A 26,588-nucleotide genomic window follows, 5' to 3' on the forward strand; every position below is an offset into this window, starting at 1 on the left:
TAAAAAATTCTTTAAAAGTTTCAATAAAAATTAAATAAACTTACATTTAATTATTCTTATCAATCACGTCCTTTATCGTTGACTGCTTCTCACTACGTCTTATGCAATTCTAAATAAATATTAGCACATGTAACGCACAAACTAAAAGAGAAATGAAAAAAATATATATAAGAAATTTATTTCATTGCTTATATTAAAATATCAATTTAAATAGTTGAAAAATCTTGTATTATTGCAAGTACAATGAAAATGACACTGACTGTAACGGTGCTGCAATGGAAACCACACCGATGTATTGAAGAAGATGAAAGTGTGGAACCGCACGTTGCGGAATGAAAGTGGAAATAAGTATTGAAGTCGGTAATAAATTTATTCTACTCAAAATTTAAATAAAAAGTGAAAGATAATTTTTTTTATTAATTTTTCTTCCAAAGCATTGTTTAATAATTTTTGAAGTAAAACTTCTTTAGGCGCGACTAGGGTGTAAATCCGTACAAATGCAACGAAAGTGCGTTACGGCAGATAAGATAAAATAAGACTCGAGTGCCAATGATTCATTCATTTATTCGCTCTCGATGATATCATTTCTATACGGGTCGATTGTGATTAGTCGTCGCATATGTGAATAGAGATCTGTCGTTGTATGTGGCGTCAACGTTGCATGCGTACCGACATCAACGAGAAAATCGGCATAGATAAATAAATATTTTAGAGTTACATCATAGTACAAATCTTGATTCAATGAAAAATGTCTGAATCAAAATAATATTTTACCCTATCCGCCGTAAATAATAATGAAAATAATAAAACAAATGCAGCATTTGCGCCGTGTATGAAACATAAGTTTATTGTAATAATTTCTATAAATTAAGTAGTTTCTATAAATCCTTGAAGTAATTGAAATGGAAAATATTTTTTAGGCAAAGCAGATATTACAGCTGTTCAAAGAATGAGATTATATAGCCAACGAAAAAGTAAAAAAATTACTATCAGTCAATGAATGTATGTTAATTTTAATTACATGAAGTTCTTCAAACACAATTATTACATGATTGTCTTATTATAATATCAATATATTCACGGCTTATAAAATAATAGAATATTATAAAAAATAAGAATGTATGAATGTAAAAATTAATATAGGAATAATTGATTAATCGAACGAATTATATAAATTTGTATGAGATATATAAAATATATATTATACTTGAGAAACCTTAAATTTATTAAGGATTTTTAAAAAACAAAATAAAATGTTTACAAAAATAACATTTTTCACAGACATAATAAAAACACAAAGAATAAGATTAGTAAAATAAATTCAGAAATTTGTGTTTAATGCAATTTTTTAACAATTACCCAAAGGTACAAGAAGCTAGAAGTATATTATCAATTTATGTGTACTTGTTTCAATACTAATTTTAGTTCATAAGACTTCTCTCTAGAAAATTTTTATAAATAAAGAATGAAATGAAAGTTACAAAAAATAAAATGATATATATATATATATATATATATATATATATATTATTAGTTAATCAGACTTAAACTTTGAATAAATAATAAACCTCCAATTTTATGAATCAGAGCTTTATTTATCCAAAGTTTAAGTTCATAGTGTAGTGCATTACCATATCCTGATACCATGGATTATTAAAATTTTCCAATTTAACACTAAGATCAACTAATTTTTCCACTGAATGAAGGCTAGGATTATAGCCGAAACGTATGGATTTAAAATAAATTTTTGAAAGAAATTCATGTTTTTTATTGATGTTATGCCTCAAATTCAGAATCATACAATATATATATATATATATATATATATATATATATATATATATATATCGCGTTGATTACAATGAAAAGCTTCTATTTAAGTCAATACCTCGTGCCTTCATTAGCAACAGAGCACGTACTATTTCAATACCCGATTAGATATATATATATATATATATATATATATATATATATAATATATATATAGTTTTAGTATTTTTGAACAGCTTTCTGGAAGTTTTTCCATATTCACGCAAGGACACACTCCTATGGTCAAAGTATTATCAATTATGATATTTAGGGGTTGTTTATTTTAATTTTAAGAAAGTATTCAATTTTTGTTTAATTCCAAATACTTCAAAATTATTGACGAAAGGAATATAATATATATGAATAAAAAAATTTTCTTTTCTGTAAAAAAAAAGAAACTTAGAAATTGGTTATATAAATTAATTTCGTCATACTGACAAATTCTATATATATATATATATATATATATATATATATATATATATATTCGTAATGTACTAAAAAGTGTATAGGGTATCATTAATAGCTCTTGTGTACCCGAAAAGCTTTTTTTTGCTTTGTGCGAGTGACCAAATCAACAAACCTATAAAATAATTAATATATATTGTATATACGAGTTGATAAAACAAAAAACTTGTTAACAAGCATTTATCTAGGTATAAAAAAGGAAATTTAGATATATTTTTCAAAATAAATTTAATAGATCCATACGTTTCGAGTTCCACGCTTGTCTCTTCCTCAGTGGAAACAAAACTACAAAGAATAGCAAAAGAAAACTAAGTAAAATTTACCTATGTTATTTTTTTTTTATACTCAAGAGTGCCAGCGCGTTTTCTATGATTATCTTATTACACCAACAGCACCTCAATACATACTCATTTATTCTGTATTTTGTATGTATTCCATGTCTGTATCCAAAAAGGTTATATATTATAGAACATATATTATGAATTAATTTTGATGTTACGCTTGTTTTGTCATCTGGAAAAAGTTATTTCATTCAGAATTTTTTAAGATATTACACAATTGGGAATAACGGAACGTGCATGCTAGTCTCGATACGTCACGTATCCAAGAGAAGAGCTTATACTTGAAATCGAATTATTGTAAATTACAAGTAATTAGACGTGCAGAAATATTTCGTAACTGAATATTTAGGTCAGAGAACAAGTGGTTTGATAAATATAGTGTAAAGCGTGAGTCTAATTCATTCAGTCGAGTTTTTTATTTACTCATAAAAGCATATTTTTATGGTGCAATATGGCATCTGCGCTTTATGTTGTTTTGTTTACTTATTTGGTTCATTTAATTAATAGTATAACTTATTATTGCAGCGAGCATAAATATAACATAAAATATTAAAATTTTGTAAATATAGTTTCGTTTGGCAATCCGGATATATGAAGAAAGGTTAATACCCCATGATTGGATAAGAAATTTTTTAGTATTAATATTGAGATACAAAAGTGCCTGAAGAAATCGGTGGTTACCAATATCACTATTTATAAGGTGATACGTCCGGGTTGGCAGGGACAGCCCTGGATTTCTACCTTGTGTCCCGGGTTTTTCTAAAAGCAATATTTGTCTCGGATTTAGATCTTTTATCCTAGAAAATTGAATAGAATTTTATACAGCTCAAAAGTAAGAAAAATATGGATAAAAGAGTATTACATATAATTTAATAATAAAGTTCTTACTAAAAGTTTGCAATTGCGATTAAAAAAAAAGATCCACATTTATTTTTTAGTGTATCACTAAATAGCATTTGTTATTAAAGCCAAAAACCCTACCACCCCGCGTGCCAAATTAGCATAAATAAAAATTGACTTAAAAAATATGGTCACCTTACTATTAGCATTAACTCTTATTATACGATCAGGTGGATAAAAGGGCGCGAGATTCAAATGTTTGTAGTTAATAATTTTATTTAATACTTAATTTTAACTAATATTATGCAAATATAAAGCTCGTATGTGTCAAAAATTAAAAAAAAAATTAAATTACAAAAATATATAGAGGAAATACAGTCATTTAAAGAACAAATAGAATAAATAAATAATATTAAAATATCTAGAGATTAAATACATCATTTTTACATTTATCGACAAGGTTATACCGCAATACTCTCTTATTATTACATTTATTTAATAAACAAAAACATCATATCTAATATAGTTATTTACTAATTTTAGCAAGCCCTAAAACCCTTTAGTTAAAGTTATCCACATCGATTTCAAACGGGAAGAGCTGTAGACTAGTGTGGACCTTTTAAAAAGTGTTTGTTACAAAACAGCTACGCCACAACTTTGTCAATCTCAATAAAAATAAATTAAATATTTCATTTCCTTTAATCTATTTCAGAAATCGATAAAATAAGTTCGATTAGGTGCGAATGAATTTCTATTACCACGAACAAATCAATTAAATGTTTGGCACGTACAAATAATACTTTCTTCGAGCAGACGAACGGGCAATACGAAATCGAAGAATCTGCAAAACACTTTCACTTTGTTATATATATAATTAGAGAAATTCAAAAAGGACTTGAGTATTCTCAATTAAATTAATAGATTTTGTAGATAAATGTTTTGAAGCGTATTATTTCAAAATTGATTTAAAAATACTCAAACTGTGATTGCAAAGTCCATATTAATTTGTACTCTTTAAACTCAATTTGATGTAATAAAAATAAGATGTTTTTCCTAATTTGTTTCGCATTTATGGAAAGATTGTAATTGAATTGACATTGATTACACTCTGTTGATAAAACTTTAATATATTTTTTGGTATAATTACTTAAAAGTTTTCTAGCCATACTTGCATTTGCATCATCTATATATTAATAAAATATTATTGATAAAAATAATTAATTAACTTGCTATAACTGCCAATAGAATAAGCAAACAAAAATAAATAATATAGCAGAAATAGATAAGGATTTTGAATAGCAAAAAATTAAGAAGAAAAACAAATAGTATTATAGAAAATTAAAAGTAATTTGGGCTAACTTACCTTAAATAATCGACTACATTTGGTCATGCTATGTTTCTAAATACAAAGAAAAATATGTTTTCTCTGACTTCTGTAAATAGAAACTTAATAACAGTTAGCTAAATAAATGTAAATGTTAAAATCTAAATCAAAACTAATCAAAAAGCTTCATCAAACACTGATAGCAGTTACAAAATCAAAATCATATTGCTCTGTTTATTTCTTTGTGAAATATTTTCCAAACTGTAAAAAACATGAATATTGATTATTGTTCGACTTAGGAATAAAGTCTAATCCGAATATATCTAAAGTAAACGAAAGTTTAATGTTTAATACAAACACATAATAATATGTTTGATACCATCAACGGAGCGTTAAATACTATGCAAATACCTTGATGTTATTGTAGGTATATAATAAATAAAACAAACAGAGAAAAGCTTTGATTAGAAATCATATTAATGAATCATTCAACTCCTGAATGACTAATCAAATTAGGTTTTATATTTTACGCAAACAATGTGATTATGTATCCGACAATTCAGAATATTAACATAGAGCTATATTCATAATATAACAATATGTAACAATAACAATATATGTATTATTTTATGTTCTTTAATTTTATATTCAATAAATCTTACAATTTTGATCTATATTCCAAAATCTCTTGATTACTAAATGATTCATATATCATAACAAAAACATTAACAACTTTTGAAATATTAACGGATGGTTTCGGAAAATGTACTTATGCTATACTATTTAAGCCTCTGTATAATAATTTAGTTCAAAAATAAATTTATAAGAGACTTTTGAAAGTCAATATTTAAAATCGAAGTACATACTTAATTCCGACTTATAAATAATATAATAAATTATACAAAACAAATTGTAAGTAAAAAGTTATTGAGTAAATTTGAACGGACGGAATTCATTACATAAAGCATAGAAGAACATAGAGAGCTAGTTCTATTGTCAATTAAATTATATATAACTAAAATTAATTAAAATGATAAAATAAATATATATTTAACCATAAACTTGCTTGCTGAATTGTACGCTTCCAGAGGCACCAGCACCAGCAGCGGCTCTATTATTCAGAAATTGATTTACTGCGCCCAATGTGGAGATAGGAATCTATAATATCAAGAAATAAATAAATATTAAACAGTACCAGACAGTAACAGGTTGAATATAATATTTCCCTATAAATTCTTATCAATCTAACTTACGTTGAAAATGTCATCAAAAAAACCCTTAGAACCACCGACTGTGAAACCTCCTTGAGCAGCAAATGATCCTTGAGCAGGTACTGAGACCTGTTTTACGACATGGGTCTGGACAGGTTGCACTTCTTTAATTACTTGAACAGGTTGAACTTCGACCTGCTTTACGACCTGTGCAGGTTGTACTTGAACCTGTTTTACAAACTCTGTCCTAACTACCGGAGGAGGAACAGGAATGGATACCTGTTTCACTACTTGGGCCTGTACTGGTGCTGGAACAACCTGAGAGAACATAAAATATACATTAGTATATTCAAATTAGAGAAAATTATTAATAGGACTGAGTTAATGTCAAACTAGTGGTACAGACTAGTGGTTGTATTGAGAGTCCATAACCGCTGGACCTGCCTTCCCAAAAATTTAATCAGTTCTTCATCTTGTCAATACAAGTAAAACGTTTTTGAATTATTAAAATCGGATGCTACGTTCTCTTAAAAACTCAGTTACCGTTTTTGGCACTTATTGCCCCGTATCTTCGGAACGGCTAGACTTGCCTTTGACAAAAACTAATCAGCATGTCTTCTTATCAATACAAATTGAATGTTTATTGAATTATTCAAATCGGTTGATCGGTGTTCCCGAAATCGTCGAAGAAAATTTGTATCCGCACACACACACACACATATATAAATACACACACATACATCCATTTTTTATAAGGTAGGCCAAAATGTTCAAAAACGTTTGAAACGTAAAGATATATGAAAATTTTCGTTTTCGATTTTTTTGCGATTACTATAACTTATATATTATATATACCTACGGGAAGTTAACAAGTAACATATATCCCGTATAAGCGAAATATAAGGCAAGAATATAAATTTGAAATTTAGAATATTCAATAAATTCCATTTTTTTTAAATTTATGATACATTTAAGTAAATTTGATCTTTACCTCAACATTTGATGCATATTGAACTGCTGGATAGAATCCATAATGTTTGTAGAAATGTCTTGGGCGGAAACGTTTCCTCAAGTAAACTGTATTATAATATTGCGGCACCTATCAAAAACAAAAACATATTAGATTTTTATAACATTATGCAATTTAGCAGAATGAATAAGTTGAAACGTAGTAGCATTTCTTTTTAAGGAATAAAATATATTAGATATATTTGAAATTTTCTTACATATTTTTGAAGTAAAACTTCTTTAGGCGCGACTAGGATGTAAATCTCTACAAATGCATCGGAAAATGCGTTACACCCGAACTGTACGTCATTCGCTCTCGATGAAATCATTTCAATACGGGTCGATTGTGATTAGTCGTCGTGTATTCGAATAAAAATCTGTCGTTGTATGCGTACCGGAATCAACGTTGTATGCGTACCGATATCAACAAAGAAATCGGCATAGATAATTAAACATTTTAAAGTTACATCGTAGTACAAATCTTGATTTACTGAAAAATGTCTGAATCAGAAGAATATTTTACCGAGTTCCTTGAAAATAATAAAACAAATTAAACATTTGTGCAATGTACTAAACGTAAGTTTATTGATTAGAAATTATTTCTATATTATACGTAGTTTCTATAAATCTTTGAAGTTATTGAAATGAAAAATATTTTTTAGGCAAGACAGATATTACAGCTGTTCAAAGAATGAGATTACATCGCCAGCGTAATAGTGAAAAGAAATACGAGCAGTCATTGAATGTATGTTAATTTTAATTACATGAAGTTCTTTAAGCACAATTATATGATGAGTGAAGTTGCGAAAATAATATTTGTTTAGGTTTTGTTTAACATAATCCACTGCGTGAAAGAATATTGTAAAATTTATTAATCAGCAATTATTTCATTTCTCTAATAAAGGTTTATTTCTAAATGCTAATTGCAATAGCAAACCGATCATGTCATATTTGAGTATGACTTTAATTACATTATGGTTTTCAAATATAATAAATATTTTTAATGCTATTATAGATATATAATTTATAATTTATCATTATATAAATGTGCATAATAGTTGACACTAATAAATGTGTATATCATATGGTAACACATATTACTAATAAAAATTATTCAAAATTGTTATATGATGTATTTATTTTTACTTAAATGCCATCTTGTACAGTAGCAAATAAGTTTTACTTCAATCGCGTGTGAACCGTAAGCGCACTCTTTTTTTAGTATTGTTCATTAAAATGACTTTTTAATAAACCTTGGACAACCTTCACATAAATTCTATTATGCTATTATATAATTATACTTTTGAAACTTACTTCTTGGGCAACTTCTTGCACAACTTCCTTCTTTGGGGCTTCTGTCATTTGCTCCACTTCTGCGACCTTAACCCTGGTTGCAACGACGGGAGCGGCCTGGACAGTTTTGGTGACGTACGCAACAGGTTGGACAGTTTTTGTGAATGTAAATCCAGCATGAGCAGCTGGTACGGTTTCGACAACGGACACTTGCTTAGCTGGAACAACTTTTTCTACAGGAGCTGTAGTTTCTACAGTGTTCACTATTTCTACATTCTTGTTGATGGCATTTGTTACTACTGGTGTAGGCTGTTCGACCTGCAAGTTAGTAAGAATTATTAACAGATGGATAACATTAAATATGGCATACTGAGTTTAGATTTGTTATATGTTGAACTTAATTTCTAAACGTTAGAATAATAAGGATTATAAGATATAACATATAAAAAATCTGGCTGAATTTCTGAAAATTAAATTCTACAAAAAACATTACATTTTGCTATAGGGTTCGTTATAACTAAACTAAACTCGTTACAAAATATATAGCAGTTTTTTATCCGTCTAATGTTCACTAATTACTATTGTTAACTAATTTATTATAATGTTATATAATTTATTTTATTTATTATAAAGCAACAGCAGTTGCTTTCCAAACTAGTTGGTATTAGTATTTTGGCTTGAGGCAAGTTACATGAACTTCCCGATATGTGTAATTAATCGACTTAATCAATAAAAAATAAATTAATTTATGAGTGATTAAAAGTATTCCGATTGAATTCATTACACATAATTGAAAACGAACGAGCATGTTAACTCGGAGTATTTTCTGAAAGCAAATTTTAAAAAATCAACAATTTTTATAATTGAACCAGGTTTCCGTAGGACATTAATGGTTTAGTATGTTCATTAAGATTAAGTACTTTATTGTTATACCAAGTAAATCGTCTAATTTTAATTTTAACAGACGTCAAAAAAACTACTCATTTTCTCAAACTTTGATGAATTTTTAAAATTAAATTACTTGTCGTAAGACCGTAATGTTTCAGTAAGTTCTATAAGACCATGATATATATCGCCGAAAAAAGTTCCATAAAAATCGGCTTAAATTTCTTTTTCAGCAGTTTTATATGAAGGCGACCTGGTAGATTTTCACATAAAACTAATCAGTATCATTCCCAACTAATATCTTTCGAACAGTTCTTGATTTTTTTAAATCGATTTGGTAGTAATATTTTAGTATGATCTATAAGACTATGGTATCTACCGTCAAAAAAAATCATAAAAATCGTCGAAAACAAATTTTTTAACACTTTATTACAAGAAAACGGCCCGGCCGATCTTTACCAAAAACTAATAAGCACGATTTCCAACCAATATCTTTTGAACCGTTTTTAAATTTTCAAAATCGATTCAGAATTGCGGGTTGAAACGTGGACGAAAAATTTTCCACTTTTCTGCGATTTACAAAGAAACGGCTTGGCCGATCGTCGCGCAAATTTGATAAACGCTAGTCTTCATCGCAATACATCGAATGGCTATTAAATCTTTTTCAAATCGGTCCAGACGTTTTTGAAAAACGTCGATTTACGGTAAAAAATCTGTTCACATACACACACATACTTTTTCTAAATTTGGTCTCATTCGTTTCAGAATGGCTTGAAACGTCGAGAAAACTTAAAATTAGCGAATCGGATTTTTTTATGAAAACATAAACTTCTCCTTCGGGAAGTTAATGACTTGAAATGTGAAAATGTATTTTTTGTATTCTCAAAACATTAACTTGTAATCTAAAAATTAAAAAAGCATTGTAAAAATATTGTCTGCATACCGTATACATAACTCGCCCAAGAAATTCATAAATCGCATAAAGTTGATGCCTCTAGACTAGAATACCCCCTTTAAAAAAATTAGATCATAAATTATTATAACAATTTCTTACCTCAACTGTTTTAACAACACCTACTCCTACGCCTTTAGCTCCGGCAACAGAAACGCCGTAACTACCTTCGGCTGAGGTGCTGCCGGCGAGTTCGGCGCCCGCTGAGTGTCCGAACCCGGATGCGGCTCCGGCGTATAGCCCGCCAGAAGTTCGGCCTGAAAAAAATCTCACAATTAACTTGGATATAAAATTATATATATGTAACATATAATATAAAATTAACATCACTGCTAAGCATATGTATATTTATGAAGTCTCCCAGAGTTATTAGGTAGAATACAAATCGTTCATATTTTCATTGAATATTAACTCTTAGTTTTATTCAACTTCAGAAAACTGCAGGCAATAAATTTAAAAAAGATGAAAATAAATACAACCCTAGTACAAACAAACACACGTGTCTAGATGGTTTACTGATAATATTATTTCAGTGGTATAAATGATTGCTTCTTAATACATAATTATGTATTAATATATTATTATTATTATTATTATTATGTATATTAATATACTATATATTATTATTATTATTATTATTATGTATATTAATATACTATATACTACATAGTAGCTAAATATCTTACAAGATACTAAATTATTAGAATTATGTTTAAAAAGCGTTTTTTAAGGAAAAGTTTAGAATTTATGACAATAGATTATTTTAAATTTTCAAAGTTATTTATGGAGATATAGATATATTAATGGAGATATAGCTATTTGGCCATGTTCAAGAACATGTGTACAAGAGCATTTTTCAAATTTTAAAATATTTTCGGAGATATAACTGTTTGACCACGATAATCCTGCTATCTTTCCTTGCTCTGCAAAACTTTAAAATCGTTTTTATCAAAACTGCCTTTTTCGATACGATTTCATAATTTCTACTGGACCGATTTTCTTGAAATTATTAAAGTGGCAGTATAGACTATGTTCATCCCTAAATTTCCATTTTCACTGTTATCAAATTCTATATAAAGTTTTCCAAACATTTCATCGACTAGTTTTATATCTATGCTTGAATGTTAAATATCATAATAAAAGCAACTAACATTGAACCAATAATTTGCGACATGCTAAATTTTACATTATTACTTCTTCTGAAGAGTTCCGGAAAAATATTATTTACCAAATACCATTATTAATCGATCATAAATATATCAATCCAACACGAGGAAGATGTAAAATGTAGACCTTCAAAAATTATTCTATTTTTTGTTCGCACGTTTTAACCTTCTGGATATTCCGCAATGGAATATTCTTATTAAATTAATTACATATCAGTAAGATTTCTAAAAACAAATCGTATCTTACATGATGATGATTTTCAACGCAACAATTATTTAAATTGGATCAACTTTACAAAAAGACCAAACTCAACAACAACATTTTTTGCAGCTATAAAGAAATAATTATCTTATCAATAGTAGTGAGTCAATATAAGTATTGACTAAATCCGGAAACAATTTTCAATTACAAAGTGCAATTGTGAATTAATCAGGTCTTGAGTCCAGACTCTTGATTAATAATTTATTGTATTACGAGCAAAAATTAGATAATGCTTTGACATATATGACGTACTTGCTCTTATTCAAAATTCTGGGTAATTAAAGAGACGTACTTGCTTTTATTCAAAATTCTGGGTAATTATTATTATAGTTTTAACTTTAGCTTTGTTTGAAGATGGTAATATTTAATTTTCTAGAACTATAATTCTGGGCAAATATAATACTTTGTGTATAAAATGTAAATTACATTGTTATTAATTGGATCCTTGGCTTAAATTTTGATAGAAGATTAATGCAGTAATATAAGCAGTAACTATGATAAAAATTAATGCAGAAATAATTATAGTCGTGATAAAAATAATCTAAGTTGTTTATGAGATGAGTATGACGGGCATCTTGATAATACTTTGAATAATGATTACATCAGTAATACTTATTGGAACTTTGCATCTGATGCATATACGATGACAAATGCAATTAAGCGTATAATTAAAAAAAATGTAGATTCAATCATGAATACATAGAAAATTTAACATTGTTGGTTTATTACCCAGACATTTTTGTATGCAATGATCAATATTTATAATTTATTTATCAGTATGTTGCCAAAATTTTCGATTACAAATGACGTTTTTTGTATGCAGTTTAAATTAATTTTTTTCATTTTAACGATAAATTTTTCTGAAGTTGCTACATACGCAGAGCAAACTTAAGAGTAATATGTATATTAAAAATTTTAAAAAATATTAAAATGCAACATAAATTTTGAAGGTGAATTAATCATTAAAATATAGATTCAACATATATTGTAATTGATACATTCAAACAAGCGCAAATATAATGGAAAAGAATTTTTCATTTGATACAAAGCGTTATTTTTTAAACACCTATAAATTTAACACTGTTGACGATGATACAATAAAAAAAATATTTGGCCATTCAAAGAAGGATGCATTTTTATTTAGAATTTCAAAAACTTTTAAAAAACTTAGAAAACCTATAACTATTCGTTCAATCTAAAAAATCTAATTTTTTATTCACATGTGACAATAATTCTGAAAACCTTTGCTAAGCGTTCTCGAAACAAAAAGATCACAGTGGTGTTGTCTAGTTAGTGAAATTATGAATTAATATTCAAGCAACCCTCATAAGAAACAAATTCAATTAAAAAAATCAGTGTTATTTTAATCTTTATGCGAAAAAAAGATGAAAACTTCTACAATGCAATCAAGAAATGCAAATTATTTGCTCATTAGTCTTGCAATTAGCGCAAGGATAGTAAATCTTCAACCTAAGTTATTAGTGAAGATGCATCAGGATTTTTTTATGAATGTATATATATATATATATAATATGATATGATACACATATATTTGTTAGTATAAGTTAATATGTTTTAAATAATGTAAGTCATGCTCTCAACTGAATCATAATGATTTTTTTGAAAAATGCTATTATACGTATAATTTATCACTAATTATTATAGTAATTACTAAAGTCCAAAGTCCAATTTAAAACAAATGATCAAGTACAATGTGCTCTACACTATTAGCAAAAAAGATAATTATAAATATTCTAGTATTACATCAGGAAAAAACAAATGATTCATCTGAAATTTATAGAAAAAAATATAATTATATGTGTAGTTTTCTTAGAAGAAATATTTCAGATAAAAACAGAAATACTTTTAAAATCATTTATTATTATTAAATTGATTTATACAAAGCACATTGTACTTAGTGATCATATAACTAAGTGCGAAAGGTGCAAAAATAGATTAAAACTTAATTAATTAAAAAATACTGCGTGTATATTGTGCTAAAAATATATAGTATAATATATATAATATATTTCTTATCAAAAAATAAAATAATATTTGGAAAAATAGAGAGTTATGATACATTACTAGATCAGTCAAACGAGCTCAACGCGTTCAAAATGTGTAAAACTTTTTACATATTTTTAATTTAGTTTCTGGTGATTATTATTCAAGACGAATATTTCACAAAATACAGTTAATCCTTAATAAAAAAATAGTTTGATATAAATTGTGTCAGCATGGAATAATTTACAATAAAATTAGCAACTATTAAAATATTCAAATAAGAAGAAAATTTAAAATTCATCTGTAACAGTACAGTATGAATATATATGACCTGATCAAGAATGATATGAAATAAGTTTAGAATTTAATAAAATATTCACAAAAGTTAGATAAATTGAAACCTGTTCTAAACGCCTTATACCCTCATACATTGCAGACTTATAATCATAATTAATTTGCAATGATTTGCGATCTTAAAATTGTTAATTTACATATTAAGATTAGCAAAAAAAAAACGGATTTTTATGATAAATTATAAATATTTTCGATAAAAATTAATGGATTTAGATATTCTTTGGCGACATTATTTTGAATTATTTGGTATACAGTTGCATCGTGGGACTTTTCTTTGGTACTCCATGTGTCATAATTCTATTATTCAATATGTGCAAATTACGTTCTAATATAAATCGTGACAATATCATAATATATTTATCGTGGAAATAATATAGCAATTGCAAGCTAACTAATGTCTCCTAGCGTAGGAGTATTTGTAACCGCGCGGTATAGCGTTTCCACTTTGGCCATCATCGGCTGCCAAATCGCCTCCAAGACCTGCTCCGGCCCTGCCCCATGGAGATCGTGCTTCGGCGTACATAGCGCCTGCAGGTACATTATTTTTGGAAAATTAAAAATTTGTTATAGAAGGGACAACAAACCAACTTTAAATGTGCGAGCTGTTAAACCTAGATAGGAATATTATTATTACTTTTTAATCTTTACCAGCAATTAAATGGTGTACCCACATTCCTTAACTTAGCGTTTCTAGAAGTTTCTTAGCGTTGGTAATTGACCATTCTTTCTTTGATGAGGTTATATAAAAGAAATACAGTTGAGGTTGGGGAGTTTTGCAACCCTTTTCGAAGTATTTTCTACTCCGAGGAATAGAAAATTAAAGTGAATTCAGAAAACAAAACCAATTGAAAATGAAATATAAATTCAAAATGAAGTGCTTCTTTATAAGCGCTAATGAATACAATAAAACTAAAATATATTCTATATAAATTTTATATAAATCAAAAAAATAAGAACTATATTAATATTCAATAGAAATGTTATCTGTTTAGAAGTCCAAGCCGGTATACTTGATTGGGTCTGGAAACATCATTGTGGTCGGGTTGTAATGTTGAGAATTAATTCGAACACACTGATAACAATAAATAGAAAAAAAATAACTGGTCGACTTGACACACAATGTAAACAACTGATAACACTGAATTGAACGAACTACTGAACTAACAATGTAATTGCAACTGAATAGACCTGAATGCAACAACTGAGTGGAACAGAATGAAACAATTGAATGAATTGAATCGAATGGAGAGAACTATTATTGCCTGCATCGGGTCGAAATTGCCTAATTTCAGAAGTTTGAAAAATGTTGTCCGAGTAGAAAACCAAACCTTTTTCAGGTCCGACAACCTACGCAGGTGCGGCGCAAACAAATACAATCTCAGTATTTTTAATAGTAATGTGAATATATATTGCAACTAGAAGATTACTTTTACTTGATGTCATATTAGGGATCTATTCTCATCAGTACTGCTCGATGTCAATATGGCCAAGGAGGGTATCGAACCCAAAACCAGTGATTGTTAATCTACTTTCTTATAATGCAACCATGCTTAGCTCATGGTAATAATATACAACACAGTAAGTGAGTAACATCTTACAATTAATCGAAAACTGTTGAAATAATAATTACTAAACTAACAACTAATGCGACTAATTTTTTTATTAAATTTATTTATTTCAGATAGATAGAAAAGTTATTATTACTTTTTTAATATTGGAAGAGCAATAGAAACTATGTACGCTATAAGATGTACCCACATTCCTCAACTTAGTATTTCTAGAAGATATTTAGTGGTTGACTATTCTTTCTTTTGTCTGAAAGATTATTTTAACTTGATATCATATTAGGAATCTATTCTCATCAGCACTGCTAGATGTCAATCTGACCAAGGCGGGTATCGAACCCATAACCTGTCGTTGTTGATGTACGATCTTAACATACCAGCCAAACATGGCTATCTCATGTATAGAAATAACAACGAACAAGAATTTTCCATAATATACTACAAAGTAAGTCAGTAACATCTTACAATTAGTCGCAAACTGTTAAAATAATTATTACTAAACTAACAAATGATGCGACTCATGAGTTATAACACTCATTTATTTAATCGTTAGATTTCATTAGATAGATTATTAGATAGGACAATCAAAATTATCCTGAGATCATAATTTTTTTGTCTTAGTATTATTACCTTGTCCACTGGCATCCCCACCGAGTCCTGCACCAGCTCGTGCTCCCCACGGTGTGCCTGCTTCAGCCTGAAGACCGCCGTGAGCTGAATCTCCGGTCAACAAACCGCCCAGACCGGCGGACGCGTGATAACCGCCAAAGTTCACACCCACACGACCATCTTTAAATGTTATAAACTGCAAAAAAAGATATATAGATTTATAAATAATTTTCAGATATAATCGTATAATTTATAGACATGTTTACTGCCAATATAGTTAAATATAATTTGAAACATAATATTATTCAATGCAAACATTTTTACATGATTCATTACTTAATGCATAATGATATAGGCATATAGCTGTAAACATCAATTTGCTTACGAATTTATTTATCACATCATATGGTAAAAACGGCAAAAACTAATCAGCAAGTCTCATTATCAATGCGAATCGAAAGTTTTTTAAATTATCCAAATTGGTTGGACAAAAATGTCGAGGACATTTGTTTGAACAATATACGTGAATTTTAAAAGTGAGAATCTTGGTACAAAATCCAAAAATTTTACACAAAATGTGTACAAATTATGAAAATCTCTATGAAATATCAGATAATTTGATGTACATATGTCCAATAAATATTTTTGACCGCCAAATGACATTTTTTGACTTATTTTTATTGAAAGTCCGTAACCGCTGGACCTGCCTTCCCAAAAATTTAATCAGATCTTCAACTTGTCAATACAAGTAAAATGTTTTATGTATTATTAAAATCCGACGCTCCGTTTTCTTAAAAACTGGGTTACCGTTTTTGGCACTTTTTGCTTCTCCTTATCGATACGAATCGAAAGTTTTCTGAATTATTCAAATCGGTTGATCGGTGTTCCCGAAATCGTCGACAAAAATTTGTATCCGCACACACACACACATACATCCATTTTTTCTAAGGTATGCCAAAATATTCAGAAATCTTCGAAACGTAAAGATATATAAAAATTTTCATTTTCGATTTTCTTGCGATTACTATAACTTACCCTATGGAAAGTTAACCCTTTCCATTCGCGAATTCCGAGATTTATATGAAATTTGCCGCCGGAGCGGCGGTATCCGAGTCGAAAGGGTTAATAATACAAAAGTTTATGCAATCATACGCTTGTAATATTGTAATTAACATATGAATCGTAATTAAAGTGCATATTAGACGAAGTAGCAATTATAAAGCGATTATAATCTTATTCAATAATACGTAAACACAATTAAGATGCTCTTCAATTTATTGTACTTTAACGTGGAAAATTTCAAAGATCCAACACCATAATCTGGAAAGATTTGCAAGTTAAAAATAATTTAGTTCTTACAAATATCTAAAATATTTAGTGAACAATAATAAAAGACAAAGACAAAACAAAGATAACAAGTTTTAATATTTCTTAAAACCTCCGATTTTTTTTATTAACTTTTTTTTACAACTGTCCAGTAAAGGACATTCAGTAAATTTAATGAATTTACAATAGTCCGCCGAAAAGGGACATTGTATACTACATTGACATGATGGAAAAAACTTCGATTTCATTTCAATAATAAAACTCCGAAATTGAAAAAAAAATAATAAAAATTTTATTGCATCTTGATAATATTTTTGAATCAAGCATTGCACAATTTAATGCAATAAATTAATCAAAGCAATCTTGTTAAACATCAATGTTGAAAAATCTGATGGATCAAAACGATTGAATCAAAAATAAAATTGGCTTGGGCCAATTCACTTAAGTTTCAATTTTAAGATTTATAATTTTGGCAATATTTCTACATATTTACATACAATTCGGCTTTTCAAAATAGTTTTTTAAGATACATTTCATAATACATTATAATATATAATAGTGCAAAAAATACACGAAAAAATACAAAAAATATAAGAAATAAATTCAACTTGACGTTGACTAGAAGAAATAAAATAAAATTATTCAATTTAAACCGGTATAACAATGATTTGTTTATATCAAAATCGTGTTAGAGATAAAAAACTATTTCTGGAGATCATAAAGAAATTCGTGACTAGTTTATTAGATTTAGAATAGATTTGAATTCAAATCCACCTACGTGTTTTTCTTATATATATTAAATTATATGTGTTTATATGTACTATTGTATATACACACACACATATATATATATATATATATATATATATATATATATATATATATAACAATATATATATATATATATATATATATATATATAATAATATATATATATATATATATATATATTTATAAGCATGTATTGCAATTGCATTTGCATTTATCGGCCTTGATCGAATAACACTATAAAAAGGCAAAGTAAAGAGAAAATATATCTTTATATTTATTTAGAATGTGAACGTCTTGAGTTTGCTGAAATTATGCAAAAAATGTTAATTGCGAACAAAAGCCCGAATTAGAATTACATAAATAAATTTTAATTATATATGCATTCAATATTTCATGAACTTAAAGTTTTACAAAGAAAATTATATTTTTATTTTATAAACTATAACTATAATAGGTAAAAAGTAAAAAAAAATATAGTACGATAAAATTTTATATTAAATATTTTTGGATAAATCATTCAATATCAACTAAAATGAGTGAATTGCTTGTTTTTAATATATAATTTATACTATGTTTCTTTGTTAACAAATAATATGTTATCGTTTCAAACCAAATTAACCAACGGAGCTTTTATAAAAATATTTTTGTTCTAGGTCATCAGCATATTATTTTTATAAAAACTAAAGTCGTCAAGCATGCAAAATAAACCCATTTGGAAATTCCAATACGAAATATCTGAAACCCGTTTCGTAAACTCAATAACATTATTTAATATTAAAATTGCGATCTTAGTTTTAAACCCTTAGAAGTGTAATATATTGTACATAATCAAAATTTTGAATTTTTATGTTAATAATAAAAAAATACGTTAAAGGGCTACGTTGCTAGGAGCAAAAAATAATTGAAGTTCGCAATTTTAACATTTTCCAACAGAATATTAGTTCTTAATGAATCTTTGATCTTTGATCGATCAAATAGGTTTTCCAATAAAAATTAACCACTTGTCAAGCCGCTCATTAAATTTGTATGTTTATGACCAAGATTGTTCAGATTCTAAGAGTTTTTAAAACAATAAAGTTTTTATATTTTACGGCATCATAGATCAAAGAAATAAAAAGATTCACATCAATATTTAATTATGCCATAAACGATTTATTTTACACAATTATTTTTATACACTAATAACAGCAAATTAATGGCAATAAAGTGAATGAAGATTACCTGTGGCCTTGCCAACACCATCGACGCCAAACCAACCGTGATAAACGCCTTGATAAACATCCTGAAAATAGAGTTAAAAACGTATGAATATCGACAACTCATGATATATTTAAATTACTAAAAAGTTGGATTTTTTTCAAGACATTACCCAAGAATTTTAATATTTTCTCAACCATTCAAAACTTATTGTTTTAATTAAGCATATTATTATTCAGACCATCAGATCATACTATCAAAATCATGCCATCTTCAAATTTTTGCTATGATACCTCCTCATACGGTCGCAATATATTTTATTATAGTTTGAGGTTTTGAGGTTTTTGAACATTCATTATGAATTAGTTTTGTAATTGAATTGTTGCTAAATATTACTGCTTCGTCATGAAGCGATGAAACTTTCTATTCTCTGTAGTAAGGAAATACGTTTTATAATGGCAGGTGATTAAAGAAAAGGTCATTTTTGACATAACACTTCGAAATATTGAGAACAAAGTAAGTATGCATGCAACATATGTTTAGTCATAGCTTAAAAAAAAAAATAAAAAAATTATCATATTTATAAAAAAAAATAACAACTTTGCCGAAATTTTACCCTATATGGGGGATCCAGTATTTGTAAAAATATGTAGACCGCAAACTGAGTTTTAAAGTACTTTGACACTATCTCATATTGTTGAACTAAACTGTTAATAGTGATAATTAAGTAAATATATAAACTTCCCGTAGGGCAAGTTATAGTAATTGCATAAAAACGAAAATGAAAATTTTTATATATCTTTATGTTTTTTTTAATAGTTTTTTCGAGTTCCTATGCCCAATAAATGCAAACTTTTTTCACATCATTTTCTTGAAGTATCTTTTTATAAACAACGTAAAGCTTTTTTGTTTCATTTTACATAGGTATAGATACTTGAATATCAATAGAAATTATTGTGGTGTTTATTGCTAGATTTTTTAAATTAGTGATGAGATATAATTTTAACAATACTCTTGGAGACTATTTTCACTTGAAATCACAATTTAGATATATGATTTCAAGTGAAAATTAATATTACTACTGCTTGGTATCGAACTTGAAACCCATGATTAAAAAACCAAACTCTTAATACAAAACCACAGCAAGCTTACAACCGGTTACACACTAGCTTTTATATCTACGTATCTTTTTAACTTTCCGTAGGGTAGTTATAGTAATGGGCCAATAATCGAAAATGAAAATTTTTGCATATCTTCACGTTTTGAAGGTTTCTGAACATTTGTATGTTCGTGTGTGTTTTGTATGCTCGCATTTTTTCGTCCACGTTTTCGGGCGCACGGATCAACCGATTTGAATGGTTAAAAAACTTTCGATTCCTATTGATAGGGAGATGTGCTGATTAGTTTTAGGCAACGGCAGGTCCAGCCGTTACGGAGATAAAAAGCAAAGAATGCAGAAAATACAAATCGAGTTTTTGAGAGAACAGAGTATCCGATTTGAATGATATAAACATTCAAATTGTAATGATCGGGAGAAGAGGTGATTAGTTTTTGGAAAAAGCAGGTCCAGCCATTTCGAAGATACAGAGCTAAAAGTGCAAAAAATGGTAATTTTTGATAGAACTAAGCGTCCGATTTGAATGATTCAAAGAACTTTCTGCTTGTGTTTACAAAATAATTGCTTGACAATTTTTTTAGACAATGTTACAATATTTATAATTTGAAAACATTTAATATTCCTCGAACATTTTGTTACGGTAAGTTCCAGGAATTTGGCTTAAGGCACGATGCCATACACACTAGTTTTTTATTTATATTTTTATAAATGCAGCATATTTTTAACTTCAAATTAAAAATATATCTCATAAATAATCTATTTATAAATACCGAGACATCATTCATTTACATTTACAGTAGAGTGCATTTGAAAGTAAACATACTCGTTGTATCACAGCTAATTTGTTGCATTATGCAATTTGACGATATGTGGTTGCACTAGTCATATCAGAAATTCCCATCAAAAATTTATTTTTATACTTATTTTGAAATGATAAAAATATTTAATAGATATATTGACACCTTTGATTTAAAATAAACATAACAGTAATTATCGAGAACGAATTGAAATTGTTAACGGAAACTGATATTGAAAAATATTTATTGAATACTATATTATGAAAGTACAATTAACAAAAATCAATTTTATTATTATTTTTCGTAGTGTTTTATATATCATTCTTTCCGTGACTAATAAAATGTTTTTCTCATATATTTTTAAAACATTATTATTTTATTGATCAAAATTAAACAAAAAATATTTATTTTATGTTAATAGTGATTATTTCAATCAATAGATGAGATACTTATTCGTCTTTAAAAATCAAGAAATAAAAATAGTTAATTAGAAGCAATTATTCCTACGATATACAAAAATAGAAACTCCATGCCACAGCTTATTTTAAGATGATTTAATAGGATGATGACTTTAAATATATTTTTTAATTCTATGATAATATGATTATTTTAATCAATCGAATCGAATTTAATCATCTTTAAAAATCAGGAAATAAAAATTGGTTAATTAGAAGCAATTATCCCAACATAATACAAAATTAGAGACCACATGCCACATAGCTAATTTTAAAGATGCTTTGTTTGTTCTGGTAGTTACCACACTTATATCAAGTAATATATTTTCCGTTATAAAATTTAAAATTTATCATTATTTATTTTATTCTTAAATGAATTTAAACAAAAATAAATAAATAAATATTTATAGGCAATGTGTTATGATAATTTGAAAGCTCATTGATTAATTAGTAGTTTACACGTATTAAAAATTTCTCAAATAAAATAGACTAAAGTAAGAAATTTCAAAACGCTGCTATTATACTAAATTAAAGTGTTAATTTAAATTTAGCCACAACAGAAAATCGTTTACCACAGTTTTTGAAAAAATGTTAGAATTGATAATGTTAATTAAAATTGACTGATCAAAATATAGCTGCCCATCATTGAGAAAAAATTTCTAACCTGATAAAAAGTCTTTTTACTTCGTGAATCCGATTAAGTCTGCCTGCATAAATAATCACTGAATCTTTATTATTTGCACTCTTTTGTTACCGAAACAGAATCGCTACTAAGGTAAACGCAAATAACAAGTCTTCATGATCGTGGTAGACCACAAGAATTTTGGTGGGAGGTGGTAGATATCTTAGAATTAAAATCAGAAACAACAATCGTCAGAAGTTGACGTCGAACAGACGCAGAAGTTGCAAATAGGTGTCTCCTGAGAACACCATAAAATACCGGTTGTCATTGCCTGGTTTTTTTGATCTGGAAAATAACTGGTTTGTTTTTATCTAATGGCTCTAAGCAAATTCTGAAAAATATAATATGTATATATGATATGCAATTCATCGACAAATTTATGATTCACAACTCATCTTAATTCATAATATCATAATTTTGATATATGTACATATTAGAATTGATCACTGCGTCAATTTGTGTTATTCGGTAGGTGTAAGTTGCTTTTAAAGACGCAAAAATTTCAAAAAATCTATTACCCCCTACCCCCATGCTTACGTAAACATTTTGCAATTAATGTTTTGTTTTTTTTAAAAAAATATTGTAATTATTAGGTTATAATTATAATTTTAAAAATAAGAAAATAGATTTAGGATGTAGAGATTTTACTGATAAGGTATTAAACATAGAGGAACAAACTAACAAACTTATTTTAAATTTTTGGTACTGGAAAAGACAATGCAAGGTTGCCATTCAGGAAAAAATAAAAATACTACTTATGACGTAATCATCATCCAGACTCCCCTGCCCCCCATGTCAACCCAAAATAAGCAAATCAACTACCCCCCGCCAAAAAAATCGAATTGCCAATTTTATGTTTTGAATGTCCAATGTGTGTGTACTCGTATGTGAGCCAAAATTAATTTTTTGTCCACTTTATTTTGAAAACTGCTGATCCGATTTTAAAAATTTAAAAGCTTAAGCTAACCGATTTCAAAAATTTAAAATTTTAAGCATTTAATAGAATTCTATTAAAATTTGTGTTTATTAGATATGTCTTTAGAACTAGCCGAGAAGATTAATATTTTTCGACTACAATTTTGCCAACCACAATTGGAAAAATATCAATTGAAGATCGAGCTGATTTTTCAAGTATCAGCCAATTACGTTTCTTAGAAATTAAATGTTGAATGTTTTTAACGTTTTTTTGGCATGTTCTACATGGGACATGCGTTAAGGCCAAATGCCACTAATTTTTTTTATAGGTAAATGGAAATTGAAATATTACAAATAACCTTTGTAGATTTGAAATAGGTGGCTGAACAAAGTTCAGCAACAAAGTATCGGCTGTTTCTTGCGAACTTTATTATATTAATCTTTAGCTGCAATATTAAATGTGATCTAATCACATTAATCTTGAATTTCTAAATTAAGAAATTAATTCGATCGAAAGAATAACAAAAAATATAAAAAGAAATTATGTTATATATACTTTTGTGCGTTAGCGAATAATTTAAATATAATCTATGTCGTAATAAAATGCGCGTTTTGGGAAAGAATTGCCTCTAAGATAAGATATGTTACCGAAATGCGCGATTGAATGAACTATGGATAAACCTGATGTTTTAATAAATAAAAAATAACTTAAAAACAGTAAATATCAAATGTTCATGAATAAAAAGGCAAATCAGTAATATTTACAAAGCACAATTTGGAACGAAGTCAAAGTATTTGAACTTTTGATGATTCACATACAATATGCACATGTATCCAACTAAGTGAATCAAAACAATCTGATTATTACATAACAAAATAATATCAGTTAATATTAAATGTAGTTCATTCGATAATCATATCAATCGAATGAAGACAGCCATGAAGATTTTATATGTTAAAAATTTCAAACGCGCTTTAAGGACACTTCAATATCATTATCGAATATAATAAGTAAATTTGATTCATTACATTTATGAATTAATCTCCAACATTTTGAAAAGTATATCGTGAATGAATAAGTGCATAAATAAAAATTTCCTAAAAACAAGTTTTCGAAATTAATTTGTATTTAATCCTTATATTCCTGACATTAATCAAGTCGGGCAATATAGTACAGTTCAGTGAAATTTGTACTTTAATTTTTTTTATTTTAATATAATTATAATAAAATATTATTTCATATCAAATAAGCTACTTAAGAAAAAACGCAAAAAATACATATGTGTAAAACAAACAAAAATATATATTATTTGAATTTTTCTAAAATAAGTTATATGAATAGATTTAGAATCACTGTGTTTCATAATTTATTAGGCCGCAAAGTTATCAGAGGTCAAGGCAAATAAAAAATTAGCAATTTTGTTATAAAATCTAATTAATCTATTTTAGGAAATCGACTGTCGATCCTTTCCTAAATTGGGTGCATAGTGTTTGGTTTGAATCAGTAGGTGAACAACATAGATCATCAAAATGTGGTCTAAATTATTTTTAATTGTCGGATTGATTTGCTTATCACAAGGGAAGCCAAAAGTAAGTGTAAATTAAGTATCAAATTTTATTATTTAATAAATTATATAGTTGTTAATCCAGTTTAAAAATATATAGCTAAAGCATATTATAATTATTTTTTATTAATATAATTGAATGTATATGAAATTAATATTGAAATCTACTATGTCAAACTGTTCCATTCCGATAATAAAATTGATTAATGAAATTATAGCCATACTTCGGTGGGGGATGTGCAACCAGTTGTGGGTCATCATGCCCTAGCCCTTGCGGAAGTTTGCCAAATTATTGGCCTGGTTTTGGAACATCGAATTTAGCAACGACAAATTTAGGTAGTTCCGGAGCTTTAACCCAATTTCCTTCTTATACTTCCAATTTAATGACCTTTGGGGGATTGCCTTTGAATGGGCTTCAAACAGGAAATTACGCTAATTTACCAACTAACAACTTACTGCAAAATGCGTACACGGCCGGAACTACAGGACACGCTTTCAATCTGCCGACCGTCCAATACAGTAGTAACTCACTGCAACCACAACACTTAACCGGCGGTCTTTCAGGATATACTTCAAACTTGCCCGCACAGTATGACAACAGTTTATTGCAGTCAACATTTACTCCACAAACCACTAGTCAAACTTTGACTCTTCCAACTTTTTCGACGGGAAGCGCATCTAATATCTTAAGTACAGGTCACACGTACGCTCCAAATTATCAAACTGTAGCTCAACCGAGTGCATATCAAGCGGTGGACCATAGTCAATTAGGATTCAGTGGTCAGAGTTCGCAATTGGCATCGCTCACTCAACAAGTTTTGCCTAGTCAAGTGGTGTCAACTTTACCAAGCCATACTCAAACAGTGTGGCCCACAGCTTCGCAAACCCTCACATACGATGTTTCCCAGCTCGGAACCAATTATTCTCCAAATACGCTGTCGGGAACTTCGATTGATTCATCCGTTTTGCAATCCCTTACGCAACAAGTACCTGCATCATACGCGCCAAGTTATGATTGGTCAACTTCCTTGGTTTCATCCAATATCCCAAAGACCATTCCAGTAAATTACAATCAATTCACAAGGCCGCAAAATGTTGGATCGACATCGAATGTAGTTGCCGTAGTACCTCCAAAGCCAAATCCAACGGAAAATATCGGTTCGTGTAATAAATATCTTACATATTTTATTTGAAACTTTTAATTTCAACTCATATTTGTTTTCTATTAGCACAATTACGGCAAACTTCATCCTATTCAGCAGGATGCACTCAATGCCCAGGTATGTTCAGTACTACAAATGATTAGAAACATAACAAACAAAGTCTGTGCTATTTCAATTTTTTTTTTTACAGTTCAACAGCAATCTTCGGCCTATACAACAGGCTGCACTCAATGTCCAGGTGTGTTTGTATTACAAATGGTTAGAAACATAACAAAACAATTCTTTTTAATTCAAATTATTTTGTTCCAGTTCAACAAAGTAATTCTCTCATTGGTCGTCATGGAGGTTAAATAATTACAGTTGATATCAACAGGCATAACTTACTTATAGAAGTTTACATATACTTATTAGTATATTAAAATTAATGTTACAAATAAATTTTATATGAATAAAAATGTGAACTGATTTATTATTTGCTGATTATAGTGAAACAAATCCTAAATAAATCT

General features: G+C 28.1%; 2 protein-coding genes across 3 annotated transcripts; one reads left to right on the forward strand and one right to left on the reverse strand.

Annotated features, from left to right (window-relative positions):
* Positions 1–5,731: 5,731 nt before the first annotated feature.
* LOC113375860 lies at positions 5,732–25,494 on the reverse strand. 2 transcript variants are annotated; one of them, XM_026615816.1, is made up of 8 exons: positions 25,373–25,494; positions 19,410–19,470; positions 16,113–16,287; positions 10,234–10,388; positions 8,316–8,612; positions 6,985–7,092; positions 6,036–6,311; positions 5,732–5,940 (listed from the first exon to the last, which is right to left on the reverse strand). In XM_026615816.1, the coding sequence occupies exons 2-8, from the start codon at positions 19,467–19,469 to the stop codon at positions 5,833–5,835; spliced, it is 1,179 nt and encodes a 392-aa protein (XP_026471601.1). In that variant the 5' UTR covers position 19,470; positions 25,373–25,494; the 3' UTR covers positions 5,732–5,832. The 2 variants fall into 2 exon arrangements, with proteins under 2 accessions (XP_026471601.1, XP_026471595.1); XM_026615810.1 differs by lacking the exon at positions 25,373–25,494 and adding an exon at positions 22,419–22,519.
* On the forward strand, positions 24,813–26,486 carry LOC113375871. Its single transcript, XM_026615822.1, has 5 exons — positions 24,813–24,941; positions 25,135–26,074; positions 26,146–26,196; positions 26,270–26,317; positions 26,389–26,486. Exons 1-5 carry the CDS (start codon positions 24,882–24,884, stop codon positions 26,427–26,429), a joined length of 1,140 nt encoding a protein of 379 aa, XP_026471607.1. The 5' UTR covers positions 24,813–24,881; the 3' UTR covers positions 26,430–26,486.
* Positions 26,487–26,588: the final 102 nt, after the last annotated feature.

Source organism: Ctenocephalides felis, unplaced genomic scaffold, assembly GCF_003426905.1.
Source record: "Ctenocephalides felis isolate EL2017-DRISC unplaced genomic scaffold, ASM342690v1 CF-g0.4_SCAFFOLD_00845, whole genome shotgun sequence".
Classification (NCBI taxonomy): domain Eukaryota; kingdom Metazoa; phylum Arthropoda; class Insecta; order Siphonaptera; family Pulicidae; genus Ctenocephalides; species Ctenocephalides felis.